Source organism: Triturus cristatus, chromosome 12 (genome assembly GCF_964204655.1).
Source record: "Triturus cristatus chromosome 12, aTriCri1.1, whole genome shotgun sequence".
NCBI classification, from domain to species: Eukaryota; Metazoa; Chordata; class Amphibia; order Caudata; family Salamandridae; genus Triturus; species Triturus cristatus.
In genome coordinates, this window is record NC_140595.1 from 706,110,522 (window position 1) to 706,133,854 (window position 23,333).

The 23,333-nt window shown below is 46.6% G+C and overlaps 1 protein-coding gene across 1 annotated transcript in view; it reads right to left on the reverse strand.

Moving 5' to 3' along the window:
• Positions 1 to 23,333, reverse strand: part of LOC146780159 (arachidonate 12-lipoxygenase, 12R-type-like) — a 366,345-nt gene that overhangs the window by 258,694 nt on the left and 84,318 nt on the right. Inside the window, exon 2 of the mRNA XM_085638404.1 lies at positions 16,003 to 16,207. Coding sequence (XP_085494530.1) covers positions 16,003 to 16,207 — 205 coding nt within the window. The remainder of the gene's footprint in view (positions 1 to 16,002; positions 16,208 to 23,333) is intronic.

Consider the following 23,333-nt stretch of genomic DNA (forward strand, 5'->3'; position numbering starts at 1 on the left):
CGTACAAACTTCGCTTCGTAGCGGGTAGAGTCATTCACCGTGTACGGGACGTTTTCCGTACGATTCGTACGGAGCGGCCGATCCGTATGTACTTTTTCCCGTACGAATCGTACTTCACGGGTCGGACATGACTTGTACGATTCGTACGGAAAAATATACGGATACGAGTCGTACGGAAATATTTTTTAACGGATCAGAATCGGCACCCTAATACGACAGATGACTTCAAAAATTGGCTAAGTCGGCTTTTTGCTTGTTTTTGAAGAACTTAACATATTTGCAAGTGTTAGAAGGCGACCTCAGAGGGGCCCGGAGGGGGCCCTGACTGTCCTGAGACCCACCCTCAAAGTATCGTAGCCGGGCACTGGCGGGAGACTCCGCAGGGGAGGAATCTCGTATCTAGGATCGTACACTCGGCACCACACGACAAAGAGACACCACACCGAGGGTTCTTAGGATTCAAGCTTTATCAAATCGAGGTGGTAGGATCTTTATGATCAGCAAGGCAGATATTTACAAGCAGAGCGTGGGCTCACAGAGTCTTGGCGGGGGTAGGAGGTAGTGGGACAGTCTTTGGGGGGATATGGATCAAATGCAGAAGCGTACCCGGCGCACAGCTCACAATCTTCGAGCCGGGGGATACGCTTGTCGTCGTGGGGTCCGGCGGGACCAAAGAGAGTCTGGGGGAGCCGCGAGTCACTCAGCAGGCTCAAGCACAAGTTCGGAGGTCTTACGATCTTCAGGGAGCCGCGAGTCACTCAGCAGGGCTCAAGCACAAGTTCGGAGGTCTTACGATCTTCAGGGAGCCGCGAGTCACTCAGCAGGCTCAGGCACAAGTTCGGAGGTCTTACGATCTTCAGGGAGCCGCGAGTCACTCAGCAGGGCTCAAGCACAAGTTCGGAGGACTTACAATCTTCAGGGAGCCGCGAGTCACTCAGCAGGGCTCAGATGTTCCAAGGCGAATCTGCCGGACAGTCCCAGAGCACCCCTTGTTATAGGTCGACCCCTCTTTGATGTCCGGAGTCTGTGCAGGCAGGGGTCTTGTCACCTGGGGGTCGCTTGTCGAGGTTTCCTGCCATTGTCTTTTGATCCTTTCAGGGCCGGGTCGGGAGGAGTCCCAGACACCCAGCAGGCGTGGAGCCAGCCCTCAGGGAGGCCGGAGGGCCGATCGAAACCCATCGTCCCAGGGGAGTTCAGAGGTGCGATAGAAACGGCTCCTCCCTCTCTCATCCCCTGGAAGCGTGATGTCCTTCAGCCGGAGTGGCGCCTCTAGGCCCGGGTTGTGCTGGGGCCGGGCGGCCATCTTGGTGCATGAAGTGGGCACGCGTGCCCGGGGTGGCCGAAAGGAGAGGGGCCATGGACAGGGAGGCCCGGGTCGCGTGTGTGTGTTCTGGTGGGAAGGATCGGCTGGGCCGTGTGCTTGGGGTCCCAGGTACCAGGTTAGGTAGTGCGAGGACAGGAAGAGCCATGCTATGAGGCCGGGTCTAACACGCGTCCCCCCCAGCTGAAAGCCGGAGAGAACTACCCATCATCTTGGGGGGTTCTCTTCGCTGAGGCGGAAGAACCGGGAGAGGCCGTCAGCGTTGGCGTGGTTCGTACCAGGGCGATGTTCTACGGTGAAATCCATCCCCTGGAGGGAGATTGACCACCGCAGTAGCTTGGGGTTTTCTCCTCGCATCTGCATGAGCCATCGCAAGGGCCGATGGTCGGTTTGGACTTTGAAATGGGTGCCAAACAGGTAAGGGCGCAGCTTCTTGAGGGCCCAGACTACGGCAAATGCTTCGCGCTCAATGGTGCTCCACCTCTGTTCTCTGGGCAACAGCCGCCGGCTGAGGAAGGCGATGGGCTGGTCTAGGCCTTGGTCATTCACCTGGGACAGGACGGCTCCAATGCCATGCTCGGAGGCATCGGTCTGGACTACAAACTCCTTGGAGTAGTCGGGAGCCTGGAGGACGGGGGCCGTGACATGGCCTTCTTTAGGGCATCGAACGCTTCCTGGCAGGCAGTCGTCCACTGCACCCTCTTGGGCTGTTTTTTGGATGTGAGTTTGGTGAGGGGGCCAACCAGGCTGCCATACCCCCGGATGAATCTTCGGTAGTAGCCAGTGAGGCCCAGGAAGGTTCGGACCTCCGTTTGGGTGGTGGGTGGTTCCCAGGCTAGGATGGCGTCGATCTTCGGCTGTAGAGGGGCGACCTGACCGCTCCCGACCTGGTGCCCCAGGTAGACTACTGATCCTTGCCCAATCTGGCACTTGCTGGCTTTTACTGTGAGGCCTGCCTGGCGCAGGGCGGTTAGCACTCTCCGGAGGTGCTGGAGGTGCTCACTCCATCCGGAACTGAAAACGGCGATGTCGTCTAGATAGGCCGCACTGAACTGTTCCATCCCGGCCAGGACCCTATTCACCAGTCGCTGGAAAGTGGCCGGGGCATTTTTCATTCCGAAGGGCATTACGCGGAAGTGATAATGCCCATCTGGGGTGGAGAAGGCGGACCGCTCCTTGGCTTCCTCTGTGAGCGTAATCTGCCAGTATCCGCAGGTGAGGTCGAATGTGCTGAGGAACCGGGCCGCCCCGAGTCGGTCAATGAGCTCGTCGGCTCGGGGAATGGGGTGGGCATCGGCCCGGGTGACGTCATTGAGCCCCCGGTAGTCCACGCAGAATCGGAGCTCGGGGGCGACACCGGGGGCCGCTGCCTTCGGAACTAGGACCACGGGGCTGGCCCAGGGACTATCGGATGGCTCGATCACCCCCAGGGTCAACATCTTCGAGACTTCAGCTTGAATGCAGGACCGGACCCGGTCAGGGACTCGGTAGGCTCGGTGTCTTACTGGCGGGCTGTCCCCGGTGTCCACGTCATGGACACACCAGTCGGTGACTCGGGGGATCAGGGAGAAGAGGTCGGAGAATTGTCCTAGGAGCTGGCGACAGTCCGCTTGTTGCTGGTCAGTGAGGGATGGGGAGAGGTTCACTCCTTCCACGGAGCCATCCTTCTCCCTGACACACAGGAGGTCCGGGAGGGGATGGGACTCATCTTCGGCCCCGTCATCGGTGGCCAGCAGGAGGCTCAGTTCTGTCCGCACGAAGTGAGGCTTGAGGCGGTTCACGTGTAGGACCCGCAGGGGATCCCGGGGCGACTGGACGTCCACCAAGTACGTGACTGGACTCTTCCGCTCAATCACTTTGAAGGGCCCGGTCCACTTGTCCTGGAGGGCGCCAGGCTTCACGGGGGCCATGACCCATACCTGCTGGCCTGGCTGGAACTCGACCAGAGTAGCATTCTGGTCGTACCAGCGCTTCATCTCTTCTTGGCTTGCCTCCAGGTTGGCCTCGGCCAGCTCTCGGAACTTCCTGGTCTGGTTCCGGAGGGCCAGAACGTATTGGAACACATCTCGTGGGGTGGTCTGGGGTGCTGCCTCCCACCCTTCCTTAACCAAGCTGAGGGGACCTCGGACGGGGTGTCCATATAGTAATTCAAACGGGCTGAACCCCAAGGACTTCTGTGGGACTTCCCGGTAAGCGAACAGGAGGCAGGGGAGCAGGACGTCCCACTTACGCCGGAGGGGTTCTTCTAAGCCGTTGATCATCCCTTTCAGAGTCCGGTTAAACCTTTCTACTAGGCCGTTCCCTTGGGGATGGTACGGGGTGGTGAACTTATAGGACACTCCACATTGTTGCCACAGGGACGTCATGTATTTTGAGATAAAATTAGTGCCGCGATCGCTCACGACCTCGCGGGGAAAACCCACCCGGGAAAAGATCCCCATCAGGGCTCGGCCCACCACGGGAGCCGTGACGGTGCGTAGGGGGATCGCCTCAGGGTATCGGGTGGTGTGATCCACTAGGACCAGGATGAAACGGTGACCTTGGGAGGTGGGGGGATCCAGGGGCCCCACGATGTCGATCCTGACTCGTTCGAATGGGGTACTGGCGACCGGGAAGGGTTGGAGGGGAGCCTTGCGCTTCCCCCCACTCTTCCCACTAGCCTGGCACGTGGGACAGGACTTGCAGTGGGCTTCTACAGCTGCTTTCATCCTAGGCCAGTAAAAGTGAGTCACGAGACGGCTGTAGGTCTTGTCCTGACCCAGGTGGCCGGCGAGGGGGACGTCGTGGGCCAAGCCCAGGAGGAAGTCTCGGAAGCGTAGGGGTACCACCAGCACCCGGCCGGATCCTAGCTCCACCGACTTCTGCTCACTGTACAAGAGGTTATTTTCCCAATAAACTCGGTGCGTTCCGGTTTGGTCGCCTGCGGCTTGGCCCTCGGCCTGGTGCCGCAGTCCGACCAGGGAAGGACAGGTGGCTTGCTCCCGGCAGAACTCCTCCCGGGTGGGCCCGCCCTCGTGGCGCCACGGGGCCAATTCGGCCAGATCGCCTAACTCGGGGACCGGGGTGGTGTCGGACGGTGAGGGTTCGTCGCTGGCGACTGACCCTCCCGATGGGGGGACGGGAGGACCCTCGGCAGGGACTGCTCTGACTCCCTCGGTCGGGGTGTCCTCGACTTCCCCCAGGGGGGTGAGTCGGGCGGACATAGATCGGGTGATGGCGCACACCCACTCGGGGAGTCCCATCATTCCTAGGTGGGCCTTACGCTCGACGTACTTCCAGGGAGAACTCTCCAGGTCGTTCCCTAAGAGGCAGTCGACCGGCTGGGAGGTTCTTACGGCAACCCTCAGTTTACCTATCACCCCTCCCCACTCAAACGGCACCAGGGCTACCTGACACATACTCTCTCTATTATCTGCGGAAATTACGGGGCAAAAGACGTTGGGTAGGATCTGCTCCTCGGGGACTAAGTGCCTGAGGACACCGGTGATGCTGGCCCCGGTGTCTCGCAGGGCTTCTATTTGGTGGCCATTGATCTTGATGAGCTGCCCGTACTTCTTCGTGTTGGAGGGCAGGAGGCTACCAGGGACCATCTCTCTATCTCCCAGGGATACTAGGGCCATAGCTGCGGGTTCCCACTCCCCGGTGTCCTCCACTTCCTCCCCCAGGGCTACGTTGGCTATCTGTCTAGCAGGGTTTGCAGCAGGGGGGACCTGGGGGGCCATGGGGCACTCCGGGTCATTGGCGTAGTGCCCGGGCTTCTGACAATGGAAACAAGTGATGGTTACCCGGTGCCCCCGTCTCCTGGGGGGTCCGGGGACTGGTGGGGGGGGCGCCGGGAAAGGTGGAGGTTGGGTCTTCGGGGGACTCGACTGGGACTCTCTCTGCCCTCCCTGGTTCCCTCCCCCTCTCTGGCGGGGTGGTCCCTGACTGGCTCGGGGGTATTCTCCGACAATGCTCCGGGGGACCCGGGTGTTGGTCCAGCGGTCTGCTTCCACAGCCAGCTTCCTGGGATCGGTGAGTTTGCTGTCGAGCAGATGCTGGCGTAGTTCCACAAAGCAGTTCGCAGCCAGGTGTTCCCACAACATGAGGTCGGTGAGTTCCTCGAGGGTGGTGACCTTGCTGCCCTTGATCCACCCATCGAAGGCCTGACTGAAAAAGTTTACATACTCAACCCAGGTGGTGCCCGGGATCTTCCTGCAGTCCCGGAATCGCTGACGGTACATCTCTGGGGTGAGGCCGTACCTGGTGAGGAGAGCCTCTTTCATGTGGCTGTAGGAGGTCTGCAGGGAGATGGGTAGGTAGAGCAGGGTGTCCCTTCCTTCGCTCAGAAACCGTCCCCACAGCCCTGCCCCCCAGTCCTTCTGCGGGACCCGATGAGAGGTCATGGCGACCTCGTAGGCCCTGAACCATTGTTGAATGTCATCATTTTTATAATATTCTTTGACCACGTCCTTGGGGATGTGGACCTTCTGTTCCGCCGGGGAGGCCGCCTCTCGGTTCCCCGGGGGCCTCCCTTCCTCGTTTCTGGCTTTGAGCTCGATCTCCTTCAAGCTGCGTTCGTGCTCTAGTTGGAGCTTCCTTCCTTCGTGCTCCCGTTGGAGCTTCTTCTCTTCCAATTCGCCTTGTACGCGCATTTGTTCTACTGCTAGCTTTTTTTCCGCTAATTTCAATTCGCCTTCGATTTTGAGTTTGGCTAACTCGAGTTCGTGATTGCGACTTCTCTCTTTGTCTGCGAGTTCTTCCGGGGAAAGGCCCCCGTCTGGCACGAAGCCTCGCACCTGACTGCTGCTGCTTTCGCCTTGGGGGGGTTCTGCTTCGTCGTGTCGCTCCCCCATGCCTTCTGGGCGGGAGGCCCCGGCATCCACCCAAGCTTTCAGTGCTTTCTGCAAATCTTCTTTGGTGTTGAGACCGGTGGTAGCGATTTTAAGTTCTTTGCAGAATTGATTCAGTTCTTTGTGCGTGTATTCTTCTAGTTGTTCCACCTGGAACACCCTGTTGGTGTTGGTTTCTGCGGGGCTCATGGCGCTTCCTTCTGCCATCTTTGTCGGTAGTGCGTCAGTCGTTCACGGTACGATCTCTAGGTTATGGGCCCGAATCCCGTCGCTTGCCACCAATGTTAGAAGGCGACCTCAGAGGGGCCCGGAGGGGGCCCTGACTGTCCTGAGACCCACCCTCAAAGTATCGTAGCCGGGCACTGGCGGGAGACTCCGCAGGGGAGGAATCTCGTATCTAGGATCGTACACTCTGCACCACACGACAAAGAGATACCACACCGAGGGTTCTTAGGATTCAAGCTTTATCAAATTGAGGTGGTAGGATCTTTATGATCAGCAAGGCAGATATTTACAAGCAGAGCGTGGGCTCACAGAGTCTTGGCGGGGGTAGGAGGTAGCGGGACAGTCTTTGGGGGGATATGGATCAAATGCAGGAGCGTACCCGGCGCACAGCTCACAATCTTCGAGCCGGGGGATACGCTTGTCGTCGTGGGGTCCGGCGGGACCAAAGAGAGTCTGGGGGAGCCGCGAGTCACTCAGCAGGCTCAAGCACAAGTTCGGAGGTCTTACGATCTTCAGGGAGCCGCGAGCCACTCAGCAGGGCTCAAGCACAAGTTCGGAGGTCTTACGATCTTCAGGGAGCCGCGAGTCACTCAGCAGGCTCAGGCACAAGTTCGGAGGTCTTACGATCTTCAGGGAGCCGCGAGTCACTCAGCAGGGCTCAAGCACAAGTTCGGAGGTCTTACGATCTTCAGGGAGCCGCGAGTCACTCAGCAGGGCTCAGATGTTCCAAGGCAAATCTGCCGGACAGTCCCAGAGCACCCCTTGTTATAGGTCGACCCCTCTTTGATGTCCGGAGTCTGTGCAGGCAGGGGTCTTGTCACCTGGGGGTCGCTTGTCGAGGTTTCCTACCATTGTCTTTTGATCCTTTCAGGGCCGGGTCGGGGGGAGTCCCAGACACCCAGCAGGCGTGGAGACAGCCCTCAGGGAGGCCGGAGGGCCGATCGAAACCCATCGTCCCAGGGGAGTTCAGAGGTGCGATAGAAACGGCTCCTCCCTCTCTCATCCCCTGGAAGCGTGATGTCCTTCAGCCGGAGTGGCGCCTCTAGGCCCGGGTTGTGCTGGGGCCGGGCAGCCATCTTGGTGCATGAAGTGGGCACGCGTGCCCGGGGTGGCCGAAAGGAGAGAGGCCATGGACGGGGAGGCCCGGGTCGCGTGTGTGTGTTCTGGTGGGAAGGATCGGCTGGGCCGTGTGCTTGGGGTCCCAGGTACCAGGTTAGGTAGTGCAAGGACAGGAAGAGCCATGCTACGAGGCCGGGTCTAACAGCAAGTAAAGTGGTTCTTCCCATAAAGTTTCTGTCTTTCTATTCTATTTTGTTTTGCTTCAGACACTCATTTACATCTCTAAGATTCAGAAAAGTTAATTCCTGTTACATTTTTGGAATGTACATTTCAGAATTAATTTTCCAGTGTAATTCAAAGAATTATCTAGATTCATTTGCTCTTCATGGGAAAAGTCCATGTCTCAACCATTCACAAGCACAGAAAAACAAGATGTCTTAGTATTACAGGATTGAGTAGACAGCTGTAGTCAATTTTAACATGCCCATAGGTGCTTGAAGACCTTCCGTACTAGTTTGAGTCTTCATGGCCTTGGCTGTAGGGCATAATGCATAATAACTGTTTAGGGTTTATCTTTCGAGTTAAAGATTTTTCTTAATATTTAGGAGAATGAGAACAATGCATACAATTTGATGGGCTTGAAATATCGTGTAGTACAAGTCAAGAAAAATAAACAATTATTATATGCTTAGTGTCCAATAAATCTTATCTTGAGCACTAGCTATAGCCTGACAAACCATTTAACATTAATTACAGTACAGCTGGATCACCACTATCAATCTATGCAGGAGTTGCAATGAAATCCTGGATATCTATAAACTGTCATTCATTTCCAAGAGATGCCGTTGACAGAATAATGTAAAATATTGATGTGTGCAAAACATCTGCCATTCATAGAGATAAACACTCACTCACTGCTTAGTTGGAAATTGTATTATTAAAGGGTTAGGTGTTACTTCTTAATTACTTTTGGTATACAACCTAAACAATTCCTTTCAGTTTAAATCCAAAAGGTACCATAAGGGATCAGAGCAGATGAGAAACCCAATATCTGGGGAATTACCAAAGAGAAACTAGAAAATGAATATTTCCTACATAGAAACATAGATTCCTTATGACAGATGTGTAATGTAGCCAAGCTATGTGATATAAAATTACAGTATATATACCTTTTGTAATTTTGATTTGAGCTTGACATTTATTATTGTTAGATGTATGTTGAAAATATATAAAATAGTTTTTTCGGGGAAAAAAGTTTATAAAACCCCAAAAAGCAACCATGCAATATGCATTAGCTTTACCTTTAACATACAATCAAAGTATTGCATTGCTTACCTCCAAAATAGTTTTAATCAGTAACATAAGAAATAATAAAATACCTTAGGGAGCTACTATTGGCAGCTGACAGATAAAGGGTAATTCTCTGTACTCTTCTGCTGCTACATCATGGGTGATTTTTATCAGTGATGTCATCAGGGATGTCATTTGAGATGTCATCAGTGATGTCATGAGGGATGTCACTGACCATGTCATGCGTGATGTAATATGTGACATCAGCAGTGCATTGTGGGCGCGCGAGTTATTGTTAGTTGAACTAACTATAACAGGGGAATTTCTATGGTTTTGTATGAGTGAAATGTCCAGCTAACTACAACACCTCTGAAACCTATGGTTTTTGCAGTGAATTTCAAAGGTTTTTTAAATGCTAACTTCTAACTATGCCGACAGAGATAGGACATGTGAAGTAAGAAGAAATAACGCACAGAAAGAAAAAAAAAATACAGAAAGAAGCAGCAGAAGTCCTCAAAGACGAAGAAAAGTGCAGGAAGAATGAAAAAGTGCAGAAAGAACAAACAGAAGAGGAGAAAGAAGCCTTGTTGCAAAATCATCCTGTACCCTCAACTTTTTCAGATGGATACTGGTGGTAACTGAGTCTGACTAACCAGGCCTAGAGCCTGTGCTATTCTAAAAGACACTTAGAATACAGTGAAAACACCTACATACACTAGGGAACACTATGCGTTGGGGTCCACCTGTGATTAGCATGACCTCCTCTGTAAGCCCCTAGTATATAATAGGGCATGGGGATTAAAACTACCTCTTAAAATGCGCCACGGGGTGCGTTTACACACTGGTGAAGGGAGGGGGGGGTGGCCTGAGGTCTCATGTCTGCAAACACACCCTGTGGCGCTTTTTAAGTTGGAGAATTAATTCCTCCTCAATCCTGAGGGTCCCTGGGGTCCAACTAGCCCACCAGGTACCTCCAGTATGCGCCAGAGAGCTGTGTTGAAAGAGATGTGTTCAGAGGACACGCCCCTTTTTACAAGAATCTGTAACGCAGCACCGTGGCGCTTACTGGAGGTACCTGGTGGGCTAGCTGGCCCCCAGGGACCCTCAGGATTGAAGAGGAATTAATTCCCCAACTTAAACCGCGCCACAGGGTGTGTTTGCACACGTCAAGCCAAGGCCCCGCCCCCTCCCTTCACCACTGTGCAAACGCACCCCGTGGCGTATTTTAAGTTGGGGGATTAACTCCCCTTGAATCCTGATGGTCCCTGGGGTGCAACTAGCCCACCAGCTACCTCCATTAAGCACCACAGAGCTGCGTTGCAGAGAGGGTAAAAAGGGGCATGGCCTCAGAACACCTCTCTGCAACGCAGCCCCCTGGAGCATACTGGAGATTCCTGGTTGGCTAGTTGGCCCCCAGGGACTCCCAGTATTCAGGGGTAATTCGTTCCCCATCTGCAATGAGGGGACGTGGCCTCCGGCACGATGTCAGTCTATTATTTTTTAATTTTTTTTAAGAATGGGGGCTGTGTGGCCCCCCTTATTTTTCTAAGTTCTTGGCCTTGGGGATCTCATCCCCCAGGGCCTGCCCCCTAATATTAAAATATTAAAAAATAATATTTGGAAGGGGGCCGCGTGGCCCCCCTCCCGAGGCCTTAATCAGCCCCGGGGACCCCATTCCCTGGGGAATGGCTTTAAAAAAAAAAAATCTTTAGTAGGGGGGCTGCGTTGCCCCCCTCCTCAGGCCACTTATGGCCCGGGGACCCAATCCCCCGGGGCCGGCCTTTGTTTTTTATTGTAATTTTATTATTTTTCAAATCCCCCTGGGCTGGCCCTCTCCGTTGGGGACTGTGGGGGGTCCCCAATCCCCCCACAGTCCCGCCGGCTCCCTGCGTCCCTCGGGAGCCGGCATTGCATTTCCACATGGGGAGCTGCTAAGATGCAGCTCCCTGTGTGGAAAATCAATTTGGTTTGCTTTTTGAAAGAGAGAGCTGGTTTCCCTGCTCTCTCTTTCAAAATCCAAACCAAGTTTGCTATGGTAAACTACAGTGTCCCGGAGGTGGGCTCCCCGGAACACTGCAGGAGCCGGCCCTGGGGGGTGGTGGTCCCCAGGGCCATGACAAGGCTCAAGGATGGACGCCGCGCGGCCCCCCTCCCACAATTTATAAAGCCCCGGGGGCTGATGGTCCCCGGGGCTGGGGTGTCCGTCACGGACCCCCAATTTTAATATTTATAGCCCCAGGGAGGTGGCGGTCCCCGGGGCGTGTGAGAGGCTTGAGCCCCCCACACCGGTTATTTTTTATTTTTAAAAAAGCCCCAGGGGCATTGTGCCCCCCGCAATCAAAATTAAGTAGAGCCCCAGGGGGTGACAGTCCCTGGGGCTGGGGGGTCCCTTGGGGCCCCCATTACATAAAACATATTGCCCCCGGGACTTACCCCCCGGGGGCTAATTAGCAACGAAGCGCGGGAGTCCGCGCTTCGTTTTTTTTTTAATCACCAGGATCCGCGCACCCAGCGTGGATTTTGCCGATTTTTTAAAACAAAATCCTTGTGGGACCCCCTAAGCAGGCCTAGGGGGTCAGGGTGTTTCTACCCTGCCCCCTTTTTGCGTTTTGCGCGGGTTTTTTTGTGCTTTCTTGTGCCTTGGTTCTACCGTGTCGAGGGGGCAGGAATCCAAGGCTCAGCTCTTAAATGGATTTGTTCCTTCCTGGGAAACCGATCTCAAGCAGTTTGTCTAGGCCAGTTCACAACCACCATGGTGAATACTACCTGCGGTGTGCCACAGGGGTCTTCACTTTACCCCATCTGTTCAACCTTTATCTCTTTCCTCTGATTCATGCTCTTAAAGAAAAGAAAGTCCGCACTTTTAATTATGCGGATGATTTCCAACTCGTGTTTCCTATTAGCAACACCCAAGAATCCATCCTTGAATTTCAGACCACGATGCTGTTCATCCGTGACTGGATGTACAGCAATCACCTGAAGTTAAATCCAGATAAGACCGAGGTGATTCTAACAGGGGGCTCTATGAATCCCTGGAGCACCCTTTTTTGGCCTCAGGAGCTGGGACAGCCCCTGACGCCCTCGGCCTCTGCCAAAACATTGGGGGTCATTATTAACAGCGACCTTACAATGAAGACTCAAGTTGGCGCAGTGATCTCTACGTGTTTTTTCCAGATGAGGAAAATAAGAAAAATCAGTAGGTTTCTTACACAGGAAGCTAAGATACAGGTGGTTTTAGCTATAGTGATTTCGCACATAGATTATGCCAACTCTCTATATTTCGGCTAAGCTTACCCACCGACTCCAACTGGTGCAGAATCAAGCAGCAAGACTGATTTTACAGGAAATTAGGCGCCATCATGTCATCCCTCGCCTGAGGAAGTTACACTGGCTCCCTATAACTCAGAGATGCGCCTTCAAGGTGGGATGGTTCATCTTTAAATCTCTGAATGGTAGGAGCCCAAAATTTGTTGACAGGATTATTAAAAGATACATTTCTACTCGCAATCTGCGATCGGCCCACTTGCATCTCCTGACTCCTCCATCATTCAGGTTGAAGCGTACCGGCGGAACTAGGTTTGCCGTGTTAGGCCCTAGATATGCAAACTCCTTTCCCTTAGAAATTAGATCCAGCCGTGATTTTCTGAGATTTAGGATACTCTTAACAACATGGCTGTTTAGACAGGCATATGAGTAATGTTCAGGATTAGGGCATCTTTAGAGCAACGCCATGAAACCTGGTGTACGTGCGCTTTATAAGTGATATATAACATAACATAACATAGATTCCAGCCCATAGAAATTGTCTTCCACAAGCAACCATAAACAATAATTTTTTTTTCAAATCTTGTATTTTCAGTGATATGACCACCAAAGGCCCTGATTTTATATTAAAAACAGGCAATATTTCTCTCCATGTGTTCCCATACCTGGCATGTCACGCAGTTTGGTGCTTACTTTCCCTCCATGTTAAAGAACAATAGATGTTTCAGCACCCAGGCTAATGTGCTGCATAGCTAAATGCATATAAGGTCCCAAGGCAAGACGATTGCATTGCAAATGCTTGTTTCCATGGAGATTGCCATACACCAATCTAGGCCACTATGACTGGTGTCTGCGGTTGTCTCTTCTAGCTGGCTGTCAGATGCACCATGCATTTTACTTTTGTTATGTTGTTGCTTGTGGTACCATGTCTGACCAAGGTGCTCTTGCTTAGTGGCCTCTTTCCCTGGTTCTGTTTACACAACTGGTTGGTTCCAGGGGTCATTTACAGTGCACACGTTCTCAGAACAATGTTTTTATGCAGAGCGTAGGGAGTAGTGTTTTTCTCCTTGCACTTCTGCAGCTCCTGCTATTCTTCGGTTCATGCAGGGGAATTTTTCTACAAGGAGTCTCTATTTCTACGCTGTGGTTGCAGTGGTTCTACAATTAGGGTGATTCCTTCCCCTTGGACCAGTCACGACCGGTATGGCTTGCAGTTGTGGGGGTAGGGGGCCCGCGGGCAGGGACTCGGACAGAGGGAGGGAAGTTAAGTTTAAAAACAAAAAGTTAAATTACCTTTGCCACCCGGTCCCGGATCGCCGGTCTGCGTCGTGCTCTCTACTACAACAGGAAGCAGCCATAGGCAGCATCCCTCTCCTCCCCTAAGCCAATCACAATGCTGCAATGGCAGTGTTGTGATTGGCTGGGACGCCGACCCCACAGGCGTCTATGGGGAGGCCATTTTCTCCATGCAGGCTGCATGCAGCCTACATGGAGAAAATTCAGAGTACTTATGACTGGTCAGTCAGCGCCCTCTGAGTAGGCAAACAACTCCTCCCCTGCCATCCAGCAGACACGCCCACACGGCCACCAGTCCCCTAACCAAACCCTTCTGCTTTCTCGCAGTGCGAGAAGCAGAAACATAAAATGGTATTTACAATACCATTTTATGTTTCTGCTTCTCCCACTGCGAAAAAGCAGTGGGGAAATGATCCTCCGCCCACATGGAGGAGCTTCCCCTGCCTTGGACTGGCCTTTCTTCTTAGACCCTTTGGCATCCATATTGTTCAGCCTTTCTGGTCCTTTTTGATCTACGGTTCAGCACACCTTCCAGCTGGGGATGTCACTCGATTCTTGCATAGCTGCGGGGAAGCTCCCTTGGAGTCTCTGGACACTATTTACTCCAAGCTTTCCATTAAGTAGCCTCACATTTAATATACATCTTAAAAGGGGCTTCAGTAACTTATATTGCCCAACTACTCACCAAGCCACAACTTTCAACAAAGACAGCTTATTATTAATCACATAGGTGAAATCTATTCCATTTACCAATGATTGTAACTGTTTCTTACCACCAAGTAAACCCTGGCAATAAGGAACAGTAAAAACTTTATAATGTTCCCCCTGCCATGGGAGAAGTCTCTCATGGCGAGGTGGGCAATATATTTTTTCTTTACAAAAAGAAAATCCTGTTTGCCGGGTGTGGGAGAGAGGGGTGGTGGGAGTCGAGCACGGGAAATACTCTGCTCACAGGTGCCAGGAATTTGCTGCTGCAGCAGGTGGCTGAAACTGAACTCATTATTTTAAAAATCCTTGTGAGAGTTGAACTTTGCAAAGCTTGCAAGATTTAGGTTTGCTCTGCTGGGGCTGTTGCCAGAACCTTGCACAGAGCTGAACTTTGAGGCTTTTTAAACTAATTTAGTCACAGGCTATGTAATTCAATTTCTTGAGATTTACTGTAATTCAACCATGTTTCGCCGACAATACATTGTAAAACAAAAATTGTTACTGATCCAATGAAATGATGTGCAGCTCCTAAATCCTTACATTCAAAACAAACAAACGCATTTCAATAGTTTAGTACAACATTGTTCAAGTAATGTAATTAGGACTGTGAAATATGAAACGTTCTTTAATACAGGCACATCTACCCTTGAGACATCCCATTAGCAGACTATGTGCTAGAGTTGATATGCCTCAAGGAGATGTATCCCAACAAAAAAATGAGGAGGCTCCTTAATACCTCGAGGTTGAGGTCGAGGGCCATTATTCTGGTGCCAAGAACCCTTTCATGGGAAGAATGAATGAATGAATGAATGAATGAATGAATGAAATACAAAGTATATAAAGCCACGGCTGCCCCCAAAGAGGTATCCTGGCGCTTTGGTAAAATACAACTCATAAAGGGGTTACTTGCTGAAAAAATAGGTATTTAACCTTTTTTTGAAAAGGTCTTCTCTAGCAATTCTCTTAAGAAAAACTGGGATAGTGTTCCAGAGTCTGGCTACTAACATGGAGAAAGAGTGTCCACCTCTACTGATTTTGAAAACATTTGTAATGCGCAATAAAAGGAGGTTGGGTGAGCGCAACGCTCAGTTAGTAACATATTGAGTCATCACCTTTCTCAGATACAGAGGGCACTTCTGATAAAAAAGTCCTGTGGCTGATAACCAAAGATTTTAAATGAATCCTTTAATTATTGGTACCAATTTTGAGGGTCAGACTGGCAGCCGTATTCTGTACTGTGTTTAGTCTGCATTACAAATATGTCAGCAGGACCAAGTAGAGGGTATTGGCATAGTCCAGACTAAGGATTGCACTGAGTGGATCTTGAGTAGGAACTTCAATAAAAGAAACATTATAAAACCTTGGAGGGTCGTGGTAGGAATGTGAGATTCCTGTCAAATTTAAATTTTGGTATTATTTTGTTAGCATACAGCTATAACTCTAAAAGATCGACTCATGAACTGACCACCACATTGTCTTTTGCTGTCCTAGTTATCAGCAGGTGTTCAAGCAGAGGTTATTTTTGCTTTTTCATTAAAAAAGCAAAGAAACAAAGAATGCTCCTCAGAAACACAGTGAATGAAATTAATTTAATGCAGCTCAAATCTTAGAGAGGACTCAGACTGTATGTAGAAATAGTGCAATCAAAGTTGAGTACAAACATATGAAATAAGGGCCATTGCATCATTTTGTTATTACATATACTTCTTGAATAATCTGTTCTCAACATGATTTTTTCTATAACTTCTGTAAGGGTCTCTTTCTGAGCCTAATTTCCTTTTAGACAAAGTTTCTTCATGATTTTAGTTTTTTTTATGAGTTACTAATTTTGTCTCTGTATACTTTAACAACATACGTTTATGATGTGATGCTTTTGCTGATAAAAGTAACTGGATAACATTTCCCCATAAGTAGGTACCATACCCTAGAAAATTCAAAAATAAAAAAGTTACGACATGAGATTTGTGAATTTTCGGGTGCTAGTTTCTTATTCACTTAGTGGTCTACCTCTTCCTTCAGGGAGCTCTACGGTGATGTACCCCTCGATCCAGCGGTAGCAGGGGAAGTAGTAAGTCTTCCCTGTAGGAGATTCCACAGTGACTTTGTCGCAGAACCAGCTGTTCTCAGGGAAGAAGGAAAAGCGCTCCTTGTGAAGGCGGATCAATATAATATCCCCCAGGTCCTGTTTTTCATGGATGTGGTACTCGTCAGTCTGAAGAGCAAGAGAAACAGCAGCATTATTTTGTCTGTACATGTTTCTATTTAGATGTACCAGTCACTTCACCAGAAAATTTAAATGTCAGCAATAATGACATTGCTCAGTTTCTTGAATCCGACTACTCTTAAATTAAAACAATAATTGAAATCAATTAGCAAACCAGTCCCTTGCTTTTTTCATATTGTTGCCAAAAGCGTAAAAATAAAAAGAGAATATAGTTTGAAGATTACGAGTTATTTAAACATCTTCTCGAAAACAAATGTTGTCAGACTACCTAACCATGGAAGAAATCTCATTTATGTCTCAGAACTGGATTTCGAAGTCACTGTTTTTGATGTCTAATGACAGGATTTTGTGCCAGGTGCTAATTTTATGTAATGATTCGAATTTCCAGAAGGGCCAGGAGCCAGCCCTACAGAGTCCAATGCCCAAAGCAAAATATGGTGCACCAGGATTCTGTACCACTCAATCGATAACTGGACAATAGAGATTGTCCTCAAAGACAAATTGAAGTCCATATAAAGTGTCAAACCAACAATCCTTAAAATTGAAGCTGTCAGCTTTTGCAGAAAACTTGGGTCAACTGCGGGACACAGTGCAACAATGGAGACATTGGTTAGTCAAGAGCAGAATATTCAACTTCCGGAGCAATAGGTTTATTGGTTTTATTTTGAAGCTGAACGTTGCCAATATTTTGGTCAATCTGATCATTTTGACCTGCTGGGCCTTAATAACTCTTGATATTTGGAGCATGGATAGAAATTCTAGAAAATCCCATAATCTTTAACCTTAAGAAAATTTTAAACGATTTTAAAAATTGACGAGTAAAAGATGTGCATTTTGAGTAAAATCATGTAGCATTTTAAAGCACATTTCCCAGTTAGTTTGATGACGGAAAAATGGGGCATATATATTATTAAAAAAGAGCAAAAAACTTCAAATTTCTCAATATTTTTAATACTAGTGCACCATCAACAACATTTAAATGGCTAAGACCAAAATGTAAGTAAACACAGCAGAAATTAATACACTTTAAAAAGGGAAACGGGCAAATGTTTTAAAAAATCTTGCACCTGCCAGTGTTGTCAGAGACTGAAAGAGGGAGAATATTGTGGCTGCAAACTAATATCTACAAACTATATGATTTGATATACCACCAAGGGGCCCTGGACAGTCACTTCATCTGTACAATATTGTGGTTTATTTGTGGGATTGCCGAAATGCATCATGGTTAATAAACTTGGTTGCGGTGCCAGTGTTTTCCTTATAAATTTGAGGACCAACTAGTGAAAGTGATCCGCCACCCATTACATATAGTTCAATTTACTGAAAATACAAAGGTTAATGTAACGGTATATTTAGATGAAAGTTTCAGTGACAATGTAACATTTCAAACTAAAATAAACACTGAAATTCACCAGTTATCGTAATCTCTAGTAACTTTAACTTGTACCCAAAAGTAGCTATAATTCACACCCACGCTTTGCACAATCTTGTCATCAATTATGTAATTTCAGAAGTTGCAATTATATCATTAATATTGTCATAGATCATGTCGTGAGTGACGTAATATGTGAGGTAATTAGCAGTGCAGGGAAAAACCTTTGTTTTTTCAGTGAAATTCTAACCATTTTTAAAGTAAAGTAATATTTTAGTACCATAAGTACAGCCACCGCCCCACCACACATGGGGGGTTGGCTATACAGCCAGGCAGCCAGGAGGCCTGGCCCTACATCCAGTCCCTCACGGGCAAGGAGGAAACCCACTCCAAATGCAGCCTTCCCGCATGTTCAGCATGTGGTTGGCCTCGCAAACTCGGGCCACACTCAGGTACACTTACTGACTTTGTCAATGAATCAGAACACCAAAATATAAAAATATAAAAAGTGAATCTGGTGACTTGCTCAAGGGGACAGCATATCAATTTATATAAAGCAGATCCATCATTTTTCTCCACAAATCACCAATAGTTTTTATCAAATGTGTGTTTACAGTAATTTACACATGCAATGTTTTATAATAGTGATTATTATAAAAATGTTTAATAATGTTTTAATTAGAGAAACATGTTTGTGAGGCTTTCTTTTAACATAGTTTTTAATATTGAATTTTGTGAGCTGAAAAATGGTAAAAGAAAGACTCAATGAAATATATAGACCCAAAATCTCTGCGAGGAATGGATGTCTTGAGCACACATCTCAATATGTAGACTTTTTTTTACAAAATTTGGTCAAGGCTCTACCATCATATGTAAGCGATACCAGCGACTTTTTGCGGAAAATCAAGGACTTTGCATGGAAACTAGGTTATTTTTTCATCGCACTTGACGTCAGTTCGCTCTATACGAGCATTGAACATACTGATGGATTAAGAGCACTTAACCATTTCTTGGATAAAACAATGGGTAACATGGGAGATCATAAGAAAATGCTTATTGAAATGGTTGATTTTTGTCATACATTAATATATTTATGTTTAACAATTTACATTATAGACAAACCAGAGGTGTGGCAATGGGGGCCAGCTTCTCTCCCAGCTACGCATGTTTACACATGGGCTGGTGGGAGGAGCTGGTCCTCATGACTGAACACCAGGTGACAATGACAACCAATGTCAAGTAATGGCTGCGCTTTATTGATGACCTGTTCATCATATGGGATGGCAATGTCACTGAGGCCCAAGAGTTTGTACGAGCAATTAATGTAAATGATCTGAATTTACATTTTACTGCTGACATTAGTGCATCCACAGTGAGTTTTCTTGACACTGGTGTGTATATAGATGACAACAAAATAGAAACAAAATTATTTCGCAAGATAACCGCTGGAAACTCTACACTACATGCCAGTAGTTCCCATGTGAGACATCTAGTAACTAGTATCCCCTATGAGGAAATGTTTCGGCTGAGGCGTATCCATAGTAAGGAAAGTGATCTAATACAAGCCCAGGTTGAGAGTAAACTGAGATTTAGAGAACGGGGATACTCAGAACAGGTCATTGATAAGGCCATTAATAAATCTATGCACAGGAATAGATATGATCTGCTAATGGAGAAAATATCTAAAACTGATACAAAATCTGCCAGAGCATTAGTACAGATCAATGATATGAAAATGGAATTTAGGATTATAATTCAATTCAGCCAACAATTTAAAAAGATCCAATCCATAATATCTGGCACCTGGCCTATGGTTCTCAGTGACCCAGTGATTGGTCCAAAACTACCCAAAAGACCGTCCATAACCTACAGCAGAAGTCGCTCCATGAGAGTTGACCTAGTTAAAACAAGTCCTGAAGTCATAGAATCAACCAATTGGCTACAAACCCATACAGGCTTTTTTAAATGCAAAACATGTAAGGCGTATCAACGGTGAGAAAATAGAACAACTTACACTACTTCCTTCAGTGAGAGAAAACACAAATCTCTAAATTACTTACATGCAAGACAGAATTTGCAATATATGTATTATCATGCCCATGTAACCTACTTTATGTAGGAAGCACTAATCTTCAAGTGCACAAAAGAATAGTACAGCACTTGAGGGCAATAAACAACCAAGATAATACATATCCAGTGGCTCGCCATTTTAAAGCCAAACATGAGTCTAAAAGCAAAGACCTCAGGTACTTTGTTAAAGATTAGGTCCCAGCGAGTAGGAGGGGCAGTAACGGAGAACATAGACTACGTCAGTTGGAGACGAGATACATTTTGGAGCTTAATACAAAACATCCATCAGGTTTAAATATAACAGAGGATCTTTTTACATGTCTTTAGATATTTATAATTGTCGACTTATTTATACTGTGATCTTTAGAAACATTTTAGTTTAATATCTTATGGGGTTTTAATGATTGTGGATTTTAGATGTGTATTTATTGATTATTTATTGATATTCTAGTTGTTCTTTTATACATATTTATTTATTGCATATATGAATATATAGCAGATTTTATCTATTTTTGATTGTATTACTATGCTTATATGATATTTATTACATGCATATTTAAGTATTTATGTAGGTGTGGACTAGAGAATGACGGTAGGATCTATGTTGACACTTTATTTTCCACATCTCAATCGTATCCATACATTTTACAAGGATCCACAATGCTTAAACAACATATGATGAATTATGGTATTTAAAATGATATTTCAGTCAAACACCTGATTAACATTGACTCATAACAGGTTCACAGGGAGGACCACCATTTTCTTTATTGTCAGAACGGGTCTACTGGGGCTCTAGTAACTCATTTACAAACAGCCATCATTTACTAATGGCATTATTCATTTGTGTATTTACACAGAAATTTTGGCGTTGAAAGATCTCAATGGTTAATCTTGGGTCTAATGTTTCAATTTATTTTACCACAGCACTTTTTGCACATTTCTGCACTAACACTACATTTTGCACATTTAAATTCTTTTTAGCATAATTACTTCTATATTATCATGGACTTGACCTTTTTTAACTGATTTATATATATGATAACTTTGTTTCCTAAATCGGTTTTAATGGTCTTATGATTTTATGATCTATTTATCTTTGTTAACTAAGAAAGACTCGAGTTGTTTGATTCTATAGTCTTTCTTCAATGTTGATCATGTCTGATTACTATATGCCAATTATTACGCTTTTACTAAGCACTTTATTAGCCAATGGTAAATGCCTGCCTGTGTCATGTGATCAAGGCCCGTGGAGGGGCTGAAACGCGTCATGGCGACATTTTGCACCGACAATAAATAATCGTGCACTAATTCTGTGGTCCGTATCCGTTTTTGAGTGGAAACGAGGCAAATGAACGGAGTTGTCTGGGTCTGGGATATTGCCACCGCTGGACGTCGTAATCCACAATGTACTTCAAATAAGGGCACACACTTGAAAGTCCTTTGCAAAAGCAGATAGCTTTATTCCTCAAACGTTACGCGTTTCGACAACCTAATGTCTTGATCACACCTAGACATTAGGTTGTCGAAACGCGTAATGTTTGAGGAATAAAGCTATCTTCTTTTGCAAAGGACTTTCGAGTATACACCCTTATTTGAAGTACATTGTGGATATATATCCGCGGTCGCCAGTAGGTAGTTATAGTTAGGACCTTGTTTCTATTCAAAAAGCGTTTTTTCTTTGGCGCCGTTTGCCGAATCTTTGTGAAATTTTCCAAACTAATGGTTCACTCAAGGTAGCTCCTGTCTTCAAATCCGACATCATAATACGATGGTCGTAAACGTGGTCCGTAGATCTGTACAAGTCGGCTCTGAATGATTTGGTTACTCCAAATGCCATTCCAACTATCATAATCAGTCGGTCGAAAGGCATTCCCATTCGTCAGAAAGACAGACAAACCAAATGCCCTTCGGAGCCTTTCTGACCGACATCGTTTTTGGCCCCTAAGTGTCAAACTAAAAAAAGAAATCTGTAAAAAAAAAATAACACTGTAATGTACAAACTGGCACATGCATCAAAAATGCCATTTGCGATTCCTTATTAGCGTAAAAGAAGGATTCACTAATAAGGAATCGCAAAAGCCTATGCATGTAGGAATCGCAAAAAAAATAGCGATTCCTAGAAATTCCTTAATTGCGACTCACAAATTGCGAGTCGCAATTAAGGAATGGCTTCCCATTCATTCCTATGGGCCTATGGGCCCATAGGAAGCAATGGGAATTGCATGCTCAATTTGCGAGTACCCATTATGTACTCGCAAATTGCTCATGCAATTTCAAGGGTGCAAGGGTGTCAAAAGGACTCCCTGTTGCACCCCTGAAATTGATATGTGCACCCATGTTGTGCACACACATACCCCAAGGGCATGTGTGTGTGTGTGTAACCTGGAACTTTGAAAAATGCACTTTAGTGCATTTTTTAAAGTTTTAGCTAAATAACATCAGGTTTAATTTTTTGGTATTTAGCAGAACCTCATAGCGAAATCGCTATTTTAAATGCCATCTTGCATTGCATTTAAGGCATCGCAATTTGCAATTCCTTAAATGCAATCACATTTTGCAATTATTGCATTTGGGATGATGCATCCCAAATGCAAAAATACCGGTTGCAAAGGGGCAGATTCTGAGAATCTGCCCGTTTGCGACCTGTTTTTCCTTTGATGCATGTATATTTCCCCTTAAATATAATTAAGTAGTGTGTTTTGTATTTATTTACATATTTAGTCTTTTTAAAGGAAGTTTTTACAGTAGTTTTTAGGTAGTAGTGTGGTACTACATAAACTTTTTTTTATCAAATTAAGTATGTAAAAAAATAGAAAATATACTGTAGTAAACTATATTTGTGAACTATAGTGCAGTACAGTGTATTTTGAAAACTTTTACATATATATTTTTTACTTTTTATCTACCCACTGTACTTCCTAGGTAGTACCGTGGTACGTTCTACATTTTTTAAGAATATATAGAATAATATAAATAGTATAAAATAATAAAGTGGTTTTAGGTAGGGCAAATTCTAAAAGCTACTACTTACTAAGGCCCTAACCCAGAAGACTGCCAAAGTGTGGTAAAAACCATGTGGCTGCCTATTACGTTTGTAAAGGCAACTATTAGCCAATTATATAGTGCCTTGTCATTGACAAGTACAGCAGTATACCACAAAATTACCATGGTACACTGTGGCCTGGAATATCACTACGTTTTAGTGCCTTAGAGTTTAACGCATTTCCATGAAATACTAAAAAGTACCCTTTCCACACCATAATCTATAATCCCATAAAATTTCATGAAAATACATTCTTGAATGCCCCTGTGAAAAACTTTAATCTGGGAGTACTATACATTTGGTTGAAAAGAGGATATTTAAACATATACAGGCCGTTGATCATGATAACCTTTGTTAATCCTATGCAGCGCACTTCCAGGAACCACACTTTAGTGACAGTTCTAAACTCTCATTCTTTGTCATCGAACATATCCCACACAACATACAGAGAAGTAACAGAGCAAGACAACTGTGTAAAAGAGAATCTGAATATGTTATTTACCTAGAAAATCAAATACCTGATGGGTGGAATACGAATAAGGAAGTTAAAGTACACCGTGAGATATAAACAATTGCATTTGCTTTTGTAGTCTGATTTGGTCATTTTCAAACTGTTGTATTTTAAA